This window comes from Macaca thibetana, chromosome 7, assembly GCF_024542745.1.
Source record: "Macaca thibetana thibetana isolate TM-01 chromosome 7, ASM2454274v1, whole genome shotgun sequence".
NCBI lineage: Eukaryota > Metazoa > Chordata > Mammalia > Primates > Cercopithecidae > Macaca > Macaca thibetana.
This window is the reverse complement of record NC_065584.1, coordinates 49,418,397-49,440,106: the sequence shown is the minus strand read 5'-3', so window position 1 is coordinate 49,440,106 and position 21,710 is coordinate 49,418,397. Positions and strand designations below refer to the sequence as shown.

At 39.1% G+C, this 21,710-nt stretch overlaps 1 protein-coding gene across 3 annotated transcripts in view; it reads left to right on the top strand.

Moving 5' to 3' along the window:
• The first annotated feature begins 83 nt into the window (after positions 1–83).
• Positions 84–21,710, top strand: part of ARID4A (AT-rich interaction domain 4A) — a 75,363-nt gene continuing 53,736 nt past the window's right edge. For 2 of the 3 annotated variants that reach the window (XM_050799708.1, XM_050799706.1), the window contains exons 1-7: positions 84–212; positions 1,305–1,367; positions 3,095–3,205; positions 6,334–6,399; positions 7,412–7,502; positions 20,287–20,366; positions 20,456–20,550. In XM_050799708.1, the coding sequence (XP_050655665.1) occupies positions 1,362–1,367; positions 3,095–3,205; positions 6,334–6,399; positions 7,412–7,502; positions 20,287–20,366; positions 20,456–20,550 (449 nt within the window). In that variant the 5' untranslated portion in view covers positions 84–212; positions 1,305–1,361. Of the gene's footprint in view, positions 213–844; positions 1,201–1,304; positions 1,368–3,094; positions 3,206–6,333; positions 6,400–7,411; positions 7,503–20,286; positions 20,367–20,455; positions 20,551–21,710 lie in introns of those variants that run through there. The other variant, XM_050799707.1, reaches the window with a different exon arrangement.

The window sequence follows — 21,710 nt, the reverse complement described above, 5'->3', positions numbered from 1 at the left end:
GGCGTCATGAACAGCCAATAGGAGTTCGTGTAGAAGCGAGTCTGCTCAACAGCTTGTTATTCGGTGGATTGTGGCAGTAAATCGGGGCGAGTGGGGAACCGGGCGCAGGAACTGCAGCCGCGGTTGGGAGTGGTGCTGCCCGGACGGGGGCCCACGGAGGTCAGAGGGGAGGAGGACTCTGGAGCTGACAGTGCGCACTTCACCCGCAGTTGGTAGGCGGGGAGAGGGGAATCGGGGGATACTGAATGGATGAAGCGGCAGTGGCAGCAGCTGCTGCTGCCCGGGGTCCCGGTGCAGTTGGAAGCTTCGGAGGTGGGGAGAGGGATGCTAGGCAAGTGGCGCGGCGAGCGCAAGAGAAGGGGCCAGCCATGGAGCAGCGGCAGCAACTGCAGGAACCGCCGCCGCAGCTGCAGCCGCCTCGTCCGCTTCCCCGGGTTCCCGGGAAAATGGCTGTGGGGCTGGCCGCGCCGCTAAGTTTGCTTCCGCGCCGTGAGGAGCGGGCTGCTTGGGGGAGCCGTTCCCCAACTCCGCGGCGCGTCCACCTCTGCGGAGTCCGTGGCAGGACTCGAGGGGCTGCGAGCTGATACCTCTCTGGGCTGTACAAAAAGTTGAGGCGGGCGCTGGGAGGAGGCAGCGGCTGCTGCGGTGCGGCTCCCCTCCCCTCCCACACCCTGTCCGGGCCACCTCCCCTCCTCCTCCCCTCAGTCCCCCGCCCCCTCCCCCGCGCGGGTCTCCCGGGGCTCTGGCGGCTCCCGGCTGAAGGCCGCGGCCCCTGCCCCTTTGGGTGAAGGAGCGCTTCTCCTTCCTGACATGGTGCAGAGCAAAGGAAGGAGAGCAATGGCGCCGTGACACTCCGCTGCCGCCACCGCGGGCCCGGGGCGGGCCGAGGGGGCCGAGCAGCGGAGGCGGGGCGCGGGCCGAAGTCGGGGTATCCAGGGGACAGCGGAGCGGAGGCTCGGCGGTCGCCTCCGCGGGGGACCTGGGGAAGCCCGAACGGCGCCCTGCCCTTTTCCGGAGCTATCTGTCCTGGGGCTCTGAGTTCAGCATTCCGGGTCAAAGTGGCCAGCGAGGCGGGGGCGCGGTGGGCCGCTGGCAAGCTCCGGGGCGGAACGGGCTGCCCTTTGGCGCGCGTGGGGTTCTCGTTGCCCCCTCCGCTCCTGCATCCTGGCTGCCCTCAGAAGGGGTCTTGTCTCTTGGCTGGTGAGGATTCTGCCCCTCCCCGCTGGCGTTTGTTTACTTTCTTTCCCTTGGTCGCTCCCCGCAGTTGACTGATTCTGTCTGTGCCTCTTTCCCCCTCCCCGTAGTTCTAGCGACTGCGACGATAGCTCGCTGAGCTGGAACCCCACAGATCACCAACAAAAATGAAGGTAAGTGGAGTCAACGCTGCCCCGATCCTCGCGCCTTGGACACTGCCAGTCGTAAGGCTAGTGCCGTGGAATGTCATTTGTTTTGCTCCTCAAAATTGATGTTCCTACTGATCAGCAGTTTCGGCATAGGAGGATGTGTTGAATGGGTGAGAAATGATCTGTGTGTCTAAATGCGGAGTTTGGGCCCTCTCTGTGGCAGTACTTTGGAAAGGCTGGTGCAGCCTTTCAATTGTTGTCCATTCGGATAGTATTTTTAAACACTTCCTGTGTTGGCAGCAACCTTTGCAGAAGTAAAGCTTTTGTCCTGCTTTGGTTCTTTGGGGGATTTTTCGAAAATTTTTTTCTTCCTCAGTGCCAATGCGATTTTGTAAAAGAAAGAGTACGTGGATTAAGTAATTAAGTAAAGAAGGTGTCATTTCTTCTGTATGTAAAGTGAACTTATGTGGCTAAAATATTTGAAGTTGAACTATAATAATAGTTTTAGTTAAATCTTTCCAGTAAATATTTTAAAACATATACTTATTCTAAAAAGATACATATTCTACTGAGGATGACTGCAAATATCAATATGTGGATGGTTAAAGGGAAAGGATCTCATATAGCATTCTTGAATGCTGTGGCCATTGAATGTTTCAGGTCAGATTTTTATTTGCCAAAAGCATTCCTATTCAATTTGTATTTTTTGTAAACGTTCTTAAAAGGTAGCCAATTCCTGTCTTATTTACTGTTTCAGTATATTAAGCTCTGCAATATAGCATTTTCCCAAACTTTCTCATGGTTTTCTATTTTCTCCAAGTAAATGACATATTTAACCTTCTTTAATATTACTTGGGAAAACTTATTAGAAAACAAAAAATCATTTTCTACTTAAAAACGTATCTCCAAAGTGTACACTGTTAACTTTGCACTTAACAATGTTAAGTTGAACTTGTATGGATACACTTTAACTTCTGAAAAAAAAAAGGTAAAATGACAGATTGAGATAGCAATCATCCTGTTACTGTAAAGATTAAAATGAATGGTAGAGTGAAATTTCTTGCATCATTCTATGTATCATTCTGGTCATGTCCATTTGCTGAAAGTAGCTGTTTCTTAGTAACGCTTGCTTTTTATACTAAGAAGATCAGTGTGGTAAACTAGGTATGTCTACAGGTCTTGAACCATCGGTTCATATCTGCATTCATCAGCTGAATTCAGACTTAAAACCTTTCAAATGCAGCTTTTAGCAAATGAATTTTCCAAATTGATACTCTCCTTATGAAAAGATGTTACCTTTATGTACCTTTGTCAATAAACAATTATATATTGTTAGTGTTAATGTTAGTAGCAATATTTTAATTAATTTGCAAAATTTCAGGAAGCTATAAATGAATAACTTAGTTTTATGATATGTGTAATATGAAATATTTTTTCTGATTTTTTTATTTTTCTGCTTATATAAATAGAATTTTTGAAAAATTTTGTATCTGGAAAAAAAACATTATATTTACTCACTGATAATTTTGAATTACAACTTTAAAACATTTTATCGTATCAGGACATCAGTCTATAAAATGAAAGGTTGCTCATCAAGTGTTTGCTTTCGGGTATTTTTCAAATTTTCAATGATATTAATAAGCAAATCATTTTGTTATTTTTCATGCTTCAAACACAACCTTTTAATGAGACTTGAAGTTAGAGCAGGGAGGCATAGTAATGACATTCACAGTTTATGTTCCTTTCACCAGGCGGCGGATGAGCCTGCCTACCTGACAGTGGGAACTGATGTCAGTGCCAAGTACCGGGGTGCCTTCTGTGAGGCAAAAATTAAGACTGTGAAAAGGCTGGTGAAAGTTAAGGTAATATTTGTTTTTATGCAATAGTTTTATTAGCTGTAGATTGAAGAAATTTGAGGAGAGAGAGACTGCAAATCAGCATTTTATTGAGTCATTATATGCCCTTTATATACTATACTTACAGGAAAAAAGCACATCAAAATTCAAGAAATAAAGAACTCAGAAGGAGAAATTATTCCAAAATGCTACCACCAAAATACCATGCTCATGATATTTCCTGTCATTTGGATCTTAACTATTTGTGGTGGCATACTTGGACTGTAATCTATTTTCTCCCCTCATTTAATGTTCAGGTAGAGACAATTTCAGTGTTTAAGACAATATAAATAACAACAGGAATTATGTTTTCAAGACAGTGTAAAAAAGCATTAAAAAAGTTTATTTTGGGGCTGGGCATAGTGGCTTTATGCCTGTAATCCCAGCACTTTGGGACACTGAGGTGGGTGGATCACCTGAGGTCAGGAGTTTGAGACCAGCCTGACCAACATGGTGAAATCCCGTCTCTACGAAAAATACAAAAATTAGCTGGGTGTGGTGGCGGGCACCTGTAATCCCAGCTACTCAGGAGGCTGAGACAGGAGAATTGCTTGAACCCGGGAGGCGGAGGTTGCAGTGAACCAAGGTTATGCCATTGCATTCCAGCCTGGGCAACAGAGCGAGACTCCATCTCCAAAATATAAAAAAATTAACCTGGCGTGCACATCTGTAGTCCCAGCTACTCGGGAGGCTGAGGCAGGAGAATCGCTTGAACCCAGGAGGTGGAGGTTGCAGTGAGCCAAAATCGCACCACTGCACTCCAGCCTGGGTGACAGAGAGAGGTTGACTAAAAATATATATATATATTTTTGACTGTGCAAGGTGGCTCACACCTGCAGTCCCAGCACTTGGGGAGCCTGAGTGGGGGGATTGCTTGAGCCAAGGAATTCAAGACCAGCCTGGACAACATAGTGAGACCTGATCTGTCCAGAAAAAAAAAATTAAAAAATTAGCCAAGTGTGGTGACAGGCACCTGTGGTCCCAGCTACTCTGGAGGCAGAGGTGAGAGAATTGCTTGAGCCTGGAAGGTCAAGACTGTAGTGAACTGTGATTGTGCCACTGCACTGCAGGCCAGATGACAGGGCAAGACCCTGTCTCAAAAAAAAAATTTTTTTTAAAGATGCTTTTACTCAGAAATAACTTTTTTTGGTGATTCCTGCCAGTCATTTTCTTATATGAATATATTTTTAATAGTCTTTATTACTTTATATGAAATACAAAAGTAATCTATGCTTATTATAAACATTTTTAACATTATAGAGGCATATAATATAGTTCATGAAGTCTTAAAAAATTTTATTGAAGTTGATTAATAATTTCACATATTCATTGGCTACATAGTCATGTTTTGATACATATAATATATGGTGATTAAATCAAAATAATTTGCATATCCATCATCTGAAACATTTTTCATTTATTTGTGTTGGGAATATTCAGTATCCTCCTCTTAGCCATTTGAAACCATGTAATATAGCATTGTTAACTACTCATCCTATAGTGGTGTGGAACACTGTGAAAGTGCTTTTTGATATGACTCCAAAGAGATTTGATGTGGTCTTCCAGATTTTTTTTTACTGTGCCAGTCGTAAAATTATTGTCATTGGTATTGGATCATGCTATATTGCAGTTTGCTTTATTCACTTATATATCTGATGTTTTCCTACCAGAATTAAGCACCATAAAAGGAGGAAACGTCTGACTTGTTCTATGCCCAACACATAGAGTAATGCCTGATACATAGTGGACACTCAAAATTTGTTGAATGAATCAATGAACTAGAGCAGTGATTCCTAAAGTGTGGCCCCAGACCAGTAGCATCAGCCTTACTTGGGAACTTGTTCCAAATGCAAATTTTCCCCACCCCAGATCTACTTCATCAGAAACTCTGGGGGTAAGATCCAGTAATTGTATTTTAATAAGCCCTTTAAATATTTCTGATGCATGTTAAAAGTTTAAGAATCAGGCTGGGCACGGTGGGTCATGCTTGTAATCCCAGCACTTTGGGAAGTCAGAGTGGGCAGATCACTTGAGGCCAGAAGTTTGAGACCCACCTGGCCAAAATGTTGAAACCCCATCTCTAGTAAAAATGCAAAAAATTAGCCAGACATGGTGGTACATGCCTGTAATCCCAGCTACGTGGGAGGCTGAGGCATGAGAATTGCTTGAGCTGGGGAAGTGGAGGTTGAGACCCTGTCTGGGGGGAAAAAAAAAAGTTTGAGAAACATTGACTAGAGGAGTGTGATTTGTAGGGTAAATAGATGTATCTATGATTATTATAAAACTTATGTATCAATTTTCTTGATGAACCTTCAAGTATTATTAGGATAGGATGTCAATTGACATTCATTTCTTTTTGTTTCATGTAGTGTTTTTATCATGTCAGCTATATAGGATTTGATTACTCTATATTTATTTGGGATTCTTTAACAATTCAAATTTGGTATTAGTATTGTGTGTGTATTTGTATTCTTATTTACTTAAAATTAATACAACGATTGTTTTAGGAGGTCTTATCATGCATTACCTAGATTCTGAATTTATTTGGACCATCTTATTTGGACCATAGTAACCAGCCATCTATTATGGATGGTTACTCTGTGTATTTAGATGTGTAGTAGAAGGGAGCACTTGTTTGTATCATTGCATATTATGATTATTGTTTAGCTTCACTTTATAAAGGATCAGAGTTGTGGTTTTAATTTGTTTACCTTTCATATAGGCAATACAGTTTGATACTGTTTTTTTTTTCTTTGTGTACTTGGTGACAGAACCTTTTATGACTTGTTGATAAAAAGCAATAAAGGCAGTTTTTTTTTTACAGTAATCACTACAGATTATTATATAGTTCATTCAGTAAACAGTTATTGAGTGCTGGTAATATGCATTGACACTTGCTAACTGTTGGGGATATAGCAATGAAGGGAGGACTCAGCCCTCAAGGAGCTCACAGTTAATAAGAGAATGTAGTAAGTATTATAGCAGAGGTCACCACAGCATGCTAAGAAAGCATAAAGACATTATTGTTACAGTGTTACTGTAAATGTATTTGTTTTAAAAGTAATATGCAAATTATCGTGCAAAATGTTTTTCAGGTACTCCTGAAACAGGACAATACCACGCAATTGGTACAAGATGACCAAGTAAAGGGTCCTTTAAGAGTATGTATGTTGTACAGTTTAAAATCTAAAATAATCATAGATTTATACCGTATTTACTGAATTTACATTTCTACATAGACTTAACATTTATGAGAATGTTAATCAGAAAACAATACATATGAAGGGTTTAAATATAATTAGTATAAATTATGATATTGCAATGGCTGTATTCTAAGTTTTAGAACACTAAACATCTTTTAGAAGGGTAATTTAATATATATAAACATGTTAAGTTTTTCACCTACCTTTCTGTTTTGAATTCTTGAACTGGATACCTGGCTTTGTTTTTCAAATTGTTGCTGTATCTGAGGTGATGTTTAGCCTTCTAAGTTGAGTATCATAACCGTCAATCTTCGGTTGTTCTAATTTACCAAGCAAGCTATATTCACTTCTAATTCAATTTAATGAATACCTAGATTATGTTTTCCAGCCATTTCTGGCCATTTGTTTATGTAATAAATCTGTTATATCAGAGTACCATTTTGGTTAATATCTGATATACAAAGGTCTGGAAACTGAAAGAAGGTCAACTGGTCCATCCCTATCTCTCCAGGTGAACCTTTATCTAAAAGGTTCCTTAAATACAAATGCTGAATCCAGTATTCATATTTCTGTGAAAGAAAATTGATGCTATTTTGGTGGTCTTATAATTTTACAGTTCTTCTATTTAATTTTCTTGAAGTCAGTGTGATATAGTGGAAGAGCTCTAAAGTAAGATTTAAGAGACTGGGCTGTCATGCTGGACTCTGCAAATTATTTTCTCTTTCTGAACTGCAATTTTCCATGTGTAAAGTAGGGGTAATGATAGCTACCTAAATTTTGTCAAAGTGTTTTGGGGCTCAAATTGCATAATACATAGATAAGTACTATGAATGATAAAGATCTAAGACAGTGTAAGATAGAATTATCATAAGGATGGTATTTATTTTTCTTACCTAGATAATAGAGTTGGTGGAAGTGATTTGGTTTATTTGTTTAAATTTGGTAAGGAAATTTGGATTTCACGTTTTAGGTTGGAGCTATTGTTGAAACAAGGACATCTGATGGATCTTTTCAGGAAGCTATTATCAGCAAGTTGACAGATGCTAGTTGGTATACCGTGGGTAAGTAATTAAGTAATTTAACACATAGATTTGATTTGGACTTTGCATGTATCTGTGTTTTGTGGATAGACCAAATCATTGTGTTGGTGGAGAAATATGTATTATTTCCTATCAGTTTACTGGATATAGCTGGCTAAAATTCTAAGAATGTCCTGTAGGTAACAAAAATAATTATCTCTTACAGTAGCTTGGCCACTTGTGTCTATTTCATCCAAGAATGTACTTCTATTTTAGGTTATTTTAATGTTTCTCTTCAAGAAGGTTAGATCACATTATTGTGATCACTTTTTCTATAATTACAATTAAAATTCCATAGTTGTGATGTTTATTGTATTGCTACATATTTTATATAAGGGTAATGTAGATGTTGCCAGACAATTTACAGATTTAAAAAATCCTGACCACAGTAGATTCAAGAATAGGTGATTATAACTTAGTTTTTGATTTTTGACACAGTGTGGGTGCTCATATTAACAGCTTTCAAGGTCGGATACGGTGGCTCATGCCTGTAATCCTAGCACTTTGGAAGGCTGAGGCAGGTGGATCACTTGAGGTCAGAAGTTCAAGACCAGCCTGGCCAACATGGTGAAACCCCGTCTCTACTAAAAATACACAAATTAGCCGGGTGGTAATGGCGCATTCCTGTAATCCCAGCTACTCAGGAGGCCGAGGCATGAGAATCGCTTGAGCCTAGGAGGCAGAGGTTGCAGTCAGCCCAGATAGTGCGACTGCACTCCAGCGTGGGTGACAGAGTGAGACTCGTTCTCAAAAAAAAAACAAAAAGCAGCTTTCAAGAAAGATATAGATGTTCCTAATATGAATGCATTCTTAACATTCCATTCATAATCTTATACTGGCTTTAGATAACTTTATTGTATTAATAGTAAGAAGCAACAAGTGTCATAATACGTGTAAGTTAAAACCTAAAAGTAGTACTTAAATAGTTGCTGTCATTATGTTGATGAGAATAGCATTAGGTAACATTTTCAAATCTCCTCTCCGTACTTTCAAACTACACAGTCCTGTGGATAACATCCAATCTATAGCATTGTTGGTTTTTATACTTATTTCTTCGTTTAAGAGGTATAATTATTTTGTGGTTTTCTTGTAGAAATAAAAGAAATGACCATTTAGGTTTACTTTTAGTTTACTTGATTTGTTGCTTTGGGTAAAAATCATTCCAGTTGATGCTCATTGTTGTGAAGAACTATGCTTTGGTTAAAAATGTCTCCGTCTTACCCTGTGCCTTCTATTAGTAGTACCAGTTTGCTATGAGTAACTACTTTTTTCGAACCTCTTTTATTCTTCCTGTACTTGCTAGAATTTAGTGTTGGTTCACAGTGGTGCTATTCTGAACTACATATTTTTAGGAAGCTTAGTTGTGGCTATTGATATTTGTTAAATATTTAAAAACTAAGTGGCCGAATGTGGTGGCTCACACCTGTAATCCCAGCACTTTGTGAGGGCGAGGTGGGTGGATCACTTGAGGTCAAAAGTTCGAGACCAGCCTGGCCAACATGGCGAAACCTTGTCTCTACTAAAAATACAAAAATTAGCTGGGTGTGGTGGCAGGCGTCTGTAATCCCAGCTACTCATGAGGCTGAGGCGGGAGAATCGCTTGAATCTGGGAGGCAGAGGTTGCAGTAAGCCTAGATCATCCCATTGTACTCCAGCCTGGGCAACAAGAGCAAAACTATCTCAAAACAAATAAAAACTAAACTTAATGTTAACTCTTAGAGATTAAGTAAATATACCTTTGCTGTATTAAACTAAGACCTGATAAAAATTACAGGTGTGTGTAGAATCACTGGAAAATATATGATGGATATTCGAATACTAATATTGCATATTATATTGTACTCACTATAAAGGTTGTAGTCACGTTACTTATGAAGCTTTACTGATAAAATGCATATGCTCTACAGAAGGGTTACTTTTCAAGTTTTCTCATTTTGGGTTTCTTTATCCCAGAGTAGTTATTCAATTATGAATAGCAATCTTTGTCCTCTACATGAGTAGCATTTTAGTGTTTCTAAAAACTAGTCACTACTAAGCATTCTCTATGGTGATTTTCTGTGTTGGATAATTACAGAAGAAATTGTATAATTCTTGTTCTCAAAGAGCTTTAGAATCTTAATTGCATATAATTGAGGTATCAAGCATTAGTGTACATAAGAATCACTTGGTGCTTGCTTAGAAAAATGAGGATTTGAGGACGCCAAGCCTCTCTAAATAGTAGGCCTGGGGTTGGCAATACAAGAATGTTTTAGTAAGCATGTCAGTGATTCTGATGCAGGTAGTTCACACTTATAAAAACAGGGAAAAACAGATTTATTTGGGAGACAAATTCAAAATATTAAAGATTTTTGCAGTTACATGCATGAAGGAAATTCATAAAAAGATTTTGAAAGGTACTGTTCCATTGAGAAAACTCAAGATAGCACTGCTATGAAGAACATTTAGATATTGAAGGAAGTGGATCACATAAAGAATGATCAGAGTATAATGACCTAAGTTATCAGTTGATTTAAAAAAACAGTAAAATGAAATGTAAACCTCTTGGCTCATGAACATCCTGTATTTTTCTTTCAGTGAGTATCCACTACCTATTGGGTTTAATTGCTCTTTTCTGGAATTTTTCTTGATTTCTAGTTCCTAGCAAAGTATTATGTGGGTATAATCAGAAAATTATTCAAAGTGTTTATGACCTCCATTACCTTTTTGGTTTCATGAGATACCAGAAATTATGTCAGATTATTAAAAATAAAACAAGAGGATACCACATTGCTGGTTTGGATCAAATAGGAGTTATGATCATTAGTGATCTAAAGTTATCATTAGAGTCAGCGATAGCAACTGCTTCTTACATAATATGGGTATCAATTTCCCTTCTGTTAAACTTGATTAACCAATTTTGAAAGAGATTATGGATATAGTATGACTCAGTTTTTAAAATATCTGGTAATATCTTACCCTCTGATGGTTTATTTCTTTGGTTGGTTGGTTGTTTTTGTTTGTTTGTTTTAGAGGCAGGTGTTGCTCTGTTGCTTTTGTTCAGTAGCACTATCATAGCTCCCCGCAGCCCCGAATTCCTGGGCTCAAGCAATCTTACCGCCTTAGCCTCCCAAAGTGTTGGGATTACAGGTGTGAGCCACTGCTCCCGGCTTCCCCTTTAATGTTGAACAGTAAACAGCACCAACTCAAAGGGATTTTTTGTTTTTGTTTTTGAGCAATAGAAATATTTCCTCTTCTTACCATTCCTACCATAGTTTATTCATTGATAGTTCTTATCCTTGCCATTAAAGATAAGGAATCTGTAATATATGGAAGTGTGTTACCTGTTCAGTCATTCAAAAGGTGTCAAATTGAGCCAAGATATGAGCAGATGAATGGGCTCTATGAGAGATTTGGGCTGGTTAGAGCCCAAATCTCTAGTTATGTTTAAAGAAAAAAGGAGGCCGGGCACGGTGGCTTAAGCCTATAATCCCAGCACTTTGGGAGGCTGAGACGGGTGGATCACGAAGTCAGGAAATCGAGACCATCCTGGCTAACACGGTGAAACCCCGTCTCTACTAAAAAATACAAAAAACTAGCCGGGTGACGTGGTGGGCGCCTGTAGTCCCAGCTACTCGGGAGGCTGAGGCAGGAGAATGGCGTAAACCCGGGAGGCGGAGCTTGCAGTGAGCTGAGATCCGGCCACTGCACTCCAGCCTGGGTGACAGAGCGAGACTCCGTCTCAAAAAAAAAGAAAAGAGGAATTAATATGTCCAGTTAAATGTTGCCACTAACTCCTGGTGAATACAACTGTCAGTAAAACATTTTGAAGGTACTCTATATTTTGCCTTTTTGTAATATGAAAACATATACTTGAAAAACAAGGAAAAGGTAAAGGATAAAAATTTCAGTAATTCTAGTAATTAACTTTGAAAATGTACACACACACATCATTTATCAAGTTTAGCACTAAAATCTATCATCTATATTAATATGTTTTTGTAACAAGAAATGCTTAAGATTCAGATTATTTTGTACTTTGTAGTTATTGTTTTGAACATTGGTTGTATCAGATTTTGTGTAAGTTCTAGTTAATATTGAGTAGAGGAGGTTTAGAATCAACTGGTGAATTAATTAAATTTTGTATAATGTCCTGCAGGTTTATAAGGTTTTTAATGTAGTCAGACTTGCTTATGACAAATGTTATAATCAAAATCAACCACAAAATGTTTTCAAACCCAGGTGGCTATTCTGACTAGATTATTCGTTAAGAAATAAAGTAGTGGCTAGGCGCGGTGGCTCAAGCATGTAATCCCAGCACTTTGGGAGGCCGAGACGGGCAGATCACGAGGTCAGGAGATCGAGACCATCCGGCTAACACGGTGAAACCCCGTCTCTACTAAAAAAATTCAAAAAAATAGCCGGGTGTGGTGGCGGGTGCCTGTAGTCCCAGCTACTCGGGAGGCTGAGGCAGGAGAATGGCATAAACCCGGGAGGCGGAGCTTGCAGTGAGCTGAGATGGCGCCACTGCACTCCAGCCTGGGCGACAGAACGAGACTCCGTATCAAAAAAAAAAAAAAAAAAAAAAAAAAAGAAAGTAGTAAGCAAGAACAATGTGTTTAGTCCTATGATAAGCTTTAACTCCTTTTTTAAATGGCCTTCCCTAAGACTTAGTTCTCTCATGATATTTTCTTAATGTAATTATGTATTTGAGTGTTAATTTCTTAAATTTACAGATTCGTGGAGTTTTTTTTTTTTTTTTTTTTTACCTTAGCTGCTGAGGGACTTCTGTAGTTATCACAGATGATTCTATGAATAACAGAACTATTGAAGCTAAAGCAATCTTGATCAAGAAGAACAAAACTGGAGACATACCACCTAATTTCAAAATATACTACAAAGCTATAGTAATCAAAACATCATGATACTGGCATAAAAACAGACACATAGACCAGTGGAACAGAATAGATACCCCAGAAATAAATCCACCTATTTATGGTCATTTGATCTTTGACTAGGGTGCTGGGAGCACATACTGGGGAAAGGACAGTGTCTTCATAAATAGTGTTGGGAAAATTGGATATCTACATATAGAAGAATGGAAGTAGACCCTCATCTTACCCCATATACAAAAACTAACTCTAAGTGTATCAAAGACTTAAGACCTGAAATTGTCAAACCACTAGAGGAAAACGTAGAGGAAAATTTTTTATGACATTGGCCTGGGCATTGACTTTTTTTTTTTTTTTTTTAATGACCCCAAAAGCAAAATTAGACAACTGGGATTACATCAAACTAAATAGCTTCTACGCAGCAAAAGAAACAATGAGAGTGAAGAGACAACCTTCGGAATTTGAAAAAATACTTGCAAACTATGTATTTGATAAGGGGTTCATATCCAAAATTTATAAGGAACTTAAACAGCTCAATAGCAAGAAAACAACCCGATTTAGAAAATTGGCGAAGGGCTGGGTGTGGTGGCTCACTGAACGCCTGTAATCTCAGCACTTTGGGAGGCCGAGACAGGTGGATCACTTGAGGTCAGGAGTTTGAGACCAGCATGGCCAACATGGTGAAACTCCATCTCTACTAGAATTAGCTGGGCATGGTGGCTCATGCCTGTAATCCCAGCTACTTGGGAGACTGAGGCAGGAGAACCATTTGAACCTGGGAGGTGGAGCTTGCAGTGAGCCGAGATGGCACCACTGCTCTCCAGCCTGGGTGACAGAGCAAGACTCCATCTCAAAAAAAAATTATTTAATATTAATAATATGTATTTATATTATGCAACATGTTTTGAAATATGTATACATTGTGGAATGGCTAAGCAAGCTAACAGGTGGATCACTTCACAGGCTTATTTTTTGTGCATGGTAAGAACACTCAAAATATACTCTCTTAGCAATTTTCAAGTATGCAATACATTGTTATTGGCTAAAACCACCATGTTGTACAATGGAGCTCTTGAACTTATTCCTTCTAACTGAAATTTTGTATCATTTAACCAACGTTTACCCAATCCCTCACCCCCACCTCCCCAACCAAGCTGCCCCCACCCCTGATAACCAACATTCTACTCTCTAATAAGAGTTTGACTTTTTAAGTGAGATCATATGGTATTTGTCCTCCTGTGCCTGGCTTATTTCACTTGGCATAATGTCCCCCAGGTTCAACCATGTTGTTACAAATGTCACGATTTCCTTCTTTTTAAAAGCTGAATAGTATTTCATTATGTATATATGTTATATCACATTTTCTTTATACATTCATCTGCTCATAGAGACTTAAATTGATCCAATATCTTGGCTATTGTGAATAGTGCTGCAATAAACATGGGAGTACAGATACATCTCTGACATACTAGTTTCATTCTTTGGTTATATACCCAGGAGTGGAATTGCTGGATCATTTGGTAGTTCTATTTTTAGTTTTTTGAGGAACTTCTATGCTATTTTCCATGATGGCTATACTAATTTACTTTCCCACCAATGGTGGGCAAGGATTCCCTTTTCTCCATATCCTTGCCATTGCCTGTAACCTTTTATCTTCTTGATAATAGCCATTCTAGCAGGTGTGAGGTGAAATCTCTTTGTAGTTTGTATTTGCATTTCCCTGATGATTATTACTGATGTTGAACACTTCTTCACATACCTCTGGGCCATTGGTATATCTGCTTTTGAGAAATGTCTATTCAGGTCCTTTGCCCATTATTTTTATTTATTTATTTATTTTTAGATGAGAGTCTTGCTCTGTCCCCCAGGCTGGAGTGCAGTGGCATGATCTTGGCTCACTGCAACCTCCACCTCTAGGGTTCAAGTAATTTACTCCATTATGTGAAGAATTCTATAATTTTGTTAATCATAACTGCTGTACCCTGATATAACAATAATGATACTTAATTTTCCAAAGACAGAATTCATTACTTCCTTCTCTGACTTCATTTTATACTTCTGTTTCATGCCTATTATGTCTTTTGATACCCCCTTAACTAAAATGTAGCTCATCAGTTAACTTTCTGATTCTCAGTTTCTTTATCTATAAAAGGAGGATAGTGGTTCCTACTTTGCAGAGGCTGTTGTGAGGATTAGGACATGGTAAAAGCTTAATAAGTGATAGCCAATTATATTTTAGATAAAATTAATTTACTGTTATTATTTTACTATCTTTCAGTATCAGTGCTGTGATAACAGGGAAATGAGTCTTTTGTATTTAGTAGTTGATCAGATCCTTTCATTTGAATTCTAGCTGATTAGGGTTAGGATTTGTGTGTGTGTTTGCATTGGCATTATTTTGTCTATTGTGTTTAGTATGGTTGGTGTTACCGTGAAATTCTCAGCTTTGTCATTTTCCTCTTAATAGATTTTAATATTTTAATCCCTATTAGGATTCTCTAGAGAGCCAGTAAGATATAGATAGATGATTGATAGATAGATTGATATGAGAGGGGATTTCTTAGAAGTCCCAACCTTTTTAGCACCAGGGACCGGTTTCGTGAAAGACAGTTTTTCCATGGATGGGAGTGCTGGGGGATGGTTTCAGGATGAAACTCTTCCACTTTAGATCATCAGGCATTAGCGTCTCATAAGGAATGCACAACCTATTGGTAGATCCCTTGTTGGTGCAGTTCACAAGGGTTTGCATTCCTATGAGATTCTAATGCTGCTGCTGATCTGACAGGAGGTGGAGCTCAGGTGGTAATGCTTGCTTGCGTACCACTCACCTGCTGTGCGGTCCGGTTACCAACAGGCCATGGTCTGGTATGGGTTTGTGGCCTGGGGGTCGCATACCCCAGTGTTAGAGAAATTTGCTCATGATATTATGAAGGCTGAGAATGACCATGACAGGCTGTCTGTAAGCTGGAGAACTGAGATGCCAATAGCTAGGCTCCATCCAAATCAGAAAGCCTTAGAACCAGGGAAGCTGAGGATATAATTCTCAATCCCAGGCCAAAGCCTTGAGAATCTGAGGAACTGCTGGTGTAAGGTGCAGAGTCCCAAAGCCAAAGAGCTTGGAGTTCTGATGTCCAAGGGCAGGAGGAGAAGAGTATCCCAGCTCCAGGAGAGAGGAAATCCCTTTCTCTCATTTTTTGTTCTGTCTGGGCCCCCGGCCAGTTGGATGGTACTTGCCCACATCGAGAGTGAATCTTCCCACTTGGTTCACTGACACACGTGCCAGTTTCCTCTGGCACACCCAGAAGTAATTGCTTTACCACTTATCTAGGTATTCTTAATTCAGTCAAGTTCACATCTAAAATTAACTGTCAAAATACCTAACATAATAACAGAGATACCACTTTTGGTTATATGTGTGTTCTGCTAGACTCAATGAACAATCTATTCAAAAGCCATTTTTGGCAAATATAAGACATTTCATAGAATTATTAAATCCTTGTAGTCTGACTTTTTTTCATCTTAGCATGCTGTAGAAGACAACTAAAAATAAGCTAGACTTGCTATATACAACATTAATTATTTCACTCTTAGAAAAATGATACTCTTCAGTGCCTACAAATGTTGTGTTCTTTTAGATGATAATTCTAACATGCAAGTTAAGAGAGGAAGTTTATTTTAGATAGAGCTTCTTCATGGTTTTGATAATCAGGGATGTCATGATTAATAAGTTCATAATGTTTGTTTTATAAAAAATATAGGAATATAGAAACAGGGTCTCCCTTTGTTGCCCAGGCTGGACTGCAGTGGCAATCATAGCTCCCTGCATTCCTGAACTCTTGGAATCAAGTGATCTCAGCCACTCGAGTAGTTAGAACTGCACACACATGCCACCACACCCAGCTAATTTTTAATTTTTTTTTTTGTAAAGACGGAGTCTCACTGTGTTAGCCAGGCTGGTCTCCAACTCCTGGACTCAAGGGATTCTCCTGCCTTGACCTCCCAAAGCACCAGAATTACAAGTGTGAGCCATCACACCCCCCTATTGTTGAGTTTTCTGTTTGTGTTTCAGAAAATCTTGAAAAATTACATTATTTAACAAATTTATAAAGTACTCAAAAACATATATTTGTATAATTTTGTGAATTAAAAAAATCTTAGTCTGGGTGCAGTGGCTCATACCTGTAATCCCAGCACTTTGGAAGGCCAAGGTGGGCGGAACACTTGAGGCCAGGAGTTCAAGACCTCGGTCAACATGGTGAAACCCTGTCTTTACTAAAAATCCAGAAGTTAGCCGGGCCTGGTGATGTGCACCTGTAATCCAAGCTACTTGGGAGGCTGAGGCACGAGAATCACTTGAACCTGGGAGGTGGAGGTTACGGTGAGCCAAGATCACGCCACTACACTCCAGCCTGGGCAACAGAGTGAGACTCTGTCTCTAAATAAATAAATAAATCTTACACTATTTCTTTTTGTTCACTTAAAGTTGGGAGGGTTCCTATGTAAAACTGTAAAATAGTTGTTTGTATCATAATCCCCTCTTGAGAAATCCCTTTTTTAATTTTTTTAAAAAAATATTTCTATCCATGATAAGGTGTATTTAAGTGAAATGAATTTTTCCTTCCAAAAATCTGATTTTATTTCAAAGTGATTACTGAAATTTTTAAATTGTTGAAATACAGAAATTGCTGAAAAATTTTGTTTGAAATGCTGAAATTGTTCAAATTTTTCATCAGAACATTTTGGTTTAGGGCTGCCATTGATTAATGATAAAACGCTATGGAAAATATTTTGTTATATAAATTTGGAGTGTTGGTCTTACATTCACATTTTCCTTCTTCATACCTCCATTGAAATGTGTGTGGGTCTGGTATCTTCATCTTTGGTATTATAGGCATTAGAAAAGTTGAAAATCTTTCAGGTTTTATTCTTTTTGAAATCTTATACTTACAAATACTAATACTAACAAGAATTAAGTTGGGTTTGTGATAATTTCATGATTTAAAAATTTTAAGAGAACAGTGGTTAATTTGTTAGACTTGACACTATATGAATCATAATTTTTATATCAAATATTTGGCACCCTATTACTCAAGTGCAGATCAGTGATGTAATCATTGGAGGATGTTGTGTTTTAACTTGTCATTGTGCCTGCAGCTAGTCATTAATTTCTGGATCATTGTGTATAGCACAGCTGCTTTTTTAGAATCGTGGTTCTTTGAGTATGTGCTTCAGGAGTTTTTAATTTTTTTCACATTGTCTCCTGCATGTAAGAGAATCTAAGTGTAGGTATCTGTAGTCTAAGAGGGAGAACTGATTGAAGTAGATAAATATTTAACATGTTGAAAGCTTTTATATAATTTTCTTTTAAAAAACGTATTCATTAAAGGTAATTGTAGGATTTGAAGGCAAAGTGTTTGCTAATAAAACAACCTTTTAAGAAAGTAATTCAGGATTATAATTTCATAGGTAACCAATGAAAAGATTCTAAGATACCAAATGAATGTAATGTAGAATTTCTTTTTATTAGCACTAACTTATTTTGTTAGAATGGAAAAGTATCTAGAATTGCGAAATTTAGTACTAAATCTTAATAATTGTTTTTGGGTACATATATATGCTTTCTTCTTGAATGAATATGGATGTTAAGTATTTGAAGTAAAGATTATATCTTATTTCTTCATAACCTGGGGCAATGAGTTACCTTCTGAGAGCATATTCTTAACTTTATAAATGTTGGATGCTAAAATCAGAATACAGTCACAAAAGTTAAACCTATACAATTATCAAAATAATATATTGTTAGTGATTAGGAGACTATTAGGGATAAATTATAAAATTCCTTATCCCATTTCCTTGAAATATTTAAACATAGTCAAGTAGTACGATTGTTTTGTGTTTGTTTTTTAGACGAAGTTTTGCTCTTGTTCTCCAGGCTGGAGTGCAATGGTGCGATCTAGGCTCACCGCAACCCCTGCCTGCCGGGTTCAAGCGATTCTCCTGCCTCAGCCTCCGGAGTAGCTGAGATTACAGACGCGTGCCACTACACCCGGCAAATTTTGAATTTTTAATAGAGACAGGGTTTCTCCATGTTGGTCAGGCAGGTCTCCAACTCCCAACCTCAGGGGGTCCGCCCGCCTCCGCCTCCTAAAGTGCTGAGATTACAGGCGTGAGGCACCATGCCCGGCCAAGTAGTGTGGTTTTTTAAAATATGTAGTAAAGGCCTGGCGCGGTGGCTCATGCCTCTAATCCCAGCACTTTGGGAGGCTGAGGCGGGTGGATCACAAGATCGGGAGATCAAGACCATCCTGGCCAACACGGTGAAACCCGGTCTCTACTAAAAATACAAAAATGTTAGCCGGGCGTGGTGCCTGGCGCCTGTAGTCCCAGCTACTCAGGAGTCTGAGGCAGGAGAATGGCGTGAGCTCGGAAGGCGGAGCTTGCAGTGAGCTGAGATCACATCGTTGCACTCCCGCCTGGGCGACACAGTGAGACTCTGGCTCAAAAAAAAAAAAAGGTAGTAAAAGTAAAATATTTGAGAAAGCTTCTATGTAATTATGATTTTTTTTTTTAAGTTTCTTTCTTTCTTTCTTTCTGTCTTTCTGTCTTTCTTTCTTTCTTTCTGTCTTTCTTTCTGTCTGTCTGTCTTGTCTTTCTGTCTTTCTGTCTTTCTTTCTTTCGACAGAGTCTTGCTCTGTCGTCCAGGCTGGAGTGCAGTGGCGCAATCTCGGCTCATTGCAAGCTCTGCCTCCTGAGTTCACGCCATTCTCCTGCCTCAGCCTCCCGAGTAGCTGGGCCTACAGGCGCCCGCCACCACACCAGGCTAATTTTTTGTATTTTTAGTAGAGACGGGGTTTCACCGTCTTAGCCAGGATGGTCTCCATGTCCTGACCTAGTGATCTGCCCACCTCAGCCTCCCAAAGTGCTGGGATTACAGGCGTGAGCCACCGCACCTGGTCTAAAGTTTCTTTTTAAAAAAACCTTTTATATTTGTATGTTTTTATTTTTTTTGAGACAGAATCTGGTTTTGCTGTCACCCAGTGGCATAATCATGGCTCACTAACCGTGGTTGAGCCTTGGTTTCTCCCTGCTCAAGCAATAGTTCCACCATGTCCTCTCCAGTAGCTGGGACCACAGGTCCCATGGTGAGCCACCATGCCTGCACTAAAAACTTTATCTTTCTGTTTCCTTATTTCAACCTTTATTGCTAAACTACTCAGCTGGGTACAGTGGCTGATGCCTGTAGAATGAGCACTTTCGGAGGCCTAGGCGGGAGGATCATTGAGGCCAGGAGTTTGAGACCAACCTGGGTAAAATAGCAAAATCCTGTCTTTTTTTTTTTTATTTTTTTAAACAAACTACTTATATCCTTTTCTAACAAAAGAAAGAACTTGTATCTTATGACTTTAGAATTTGGCAGCCAGTACATGTGTAGTAGGTTATCATGCAAATAAATAGAAGCAGTAAAATAATTCAGTAGCAATACCAGGAGTCAGTTTCTGGAAGTTAGGGGTACTCTAATATTAAACTTTTGTGGAAAAATCCATACTTTTTTAAAAATCAGGTTTTTGTTCATTCTCCTAGAATTGCAGTTAATTTAATATTTATGCTTTGACTAGGTTGCTAATGAGTTAAGAAGGTGGTTCTGTAGTGATAGTTCTATCAAAAAAGCCGATGGAGATACTTAAGCAGTTGTGGGCAGCCATTTAACCTGTGTTTTTGTTATCTATAGAATGAAAAATATGGCATGGTATGCTCATTGTAAAGGTTTTGAAAAATGACTAAAATAATGGTTCTTACAAATATTAAGCTCTAATTAATAGCAATAATAGCATTCTGTGCTTTTAAGTTTTTATTTCATTAGTGTGCATAAATTCTCTGATACCTTGTGCTTATTATAGTGTTTGATGATGGTGACGAGCGAACATTGAGACGTACCTCGCTTTGTCTGAAAGGAGAGAGACATTTTGCAGAGAGTGAGGTAGGGTGACATGGATGGACTATTTGGATTGAACTACAGGTACTGATCTAGAGAGAAAACGTGATTTAATTAATCTGTTTCTTATACAGACACTTGACCAGCTTCCATTAACAAATCCAGAGCATTTTGGAACTCCAGTAATTGCAAAGAAGACAAACAGGGGAAGGAGGTCTTCTCTTCCTGTGTGAGTTTTTTCGTATATGGTATCATTTTAATTACAATAATTAGAACATTAAACAAGTGATTTTCTTAGGATGGCTAAATTCATTTGGGTAAGCTTTCCATAGCATATTGTATCCTTATGTTAGACATTTTATGCTGAGTGGACCTTGTTCTTGATTATTCCCATTATTTGCCAGGAATGATAACAACTCTTATTTTAAAAAGATTATTTTTAAGTTACTTTGCCAAAGTTTTTTTTGTTTTGTTTTGGATTTTGTTTTTTGAGATGGAGTCTCGCTCTGTCGCCCAGGCTGGAGTGCGGTGGTGCAATCTCGGCTCACTGCGGCCTTGGCTAACTGCAACCTCTGCCTCCCGAGTTCAAGCAAGTCTCCTGCCTCAGCCTCCTGAGCAGCTGGGACTACAGGCACATGCCACCACACCCAGCCACTTTTTTTTTTTTTTTTTTTTTTGTATTTTTAGTAGAGACAGGGTTTCACCGTACTGGCCAGGCTGGTCTCGAACTCCTGACCTCGTCATCCACCTGCTTCAGCCTCCCAAAGTGCTGGGATTACAGGCATGAGCCACCACGCCCAGCCTGAGCCACTGCACCCGGCCCAAAATTTTTAACTGATATGATGATTTTTCTATTTTAAGTGAGTATATGTTTTTTATCTTTTACTTGAAAAACATTTCAAACTTAAAGATTGCAAGAATAATACATGAATGTCTGTGTGAATGTCTATATACTTTTTTTTTTCCGTTTTTTTTTTTTTTTTTTTTTTTTTTTTTTTTTTTTGTGAGACGGAGTTTCACTGTGCCACCAAGGCTGGAGTGCAGTGGCACGATCTTGGCTCACTGCAGCCTTTGCCTCCCAGGTTCAAGTGATTCTCCTGCCTCAGTCTCCTGAGTAGTTGGGATTACAGATGCGCCACCACGCCTGGCTAGTTTTTGTATTTTCAGTAGAGACGGGATTTCACTATGTCGGCCAAATGGGTTTCAAACTCCTGACCTCAAGTGATTCGCCCTCCTTGGCCTCCCAAAGTGCTGGCTGGGATTATAGGTGTGAGCCACTGCGCCTGGCCTAATGTCTATGTACGCTTTATCTAGATTTACTAGTTCTTAACATTTTTCACACATTTGCTTTATGATTCCTTCTCTCTATATATACAAATTTTTTTCTTT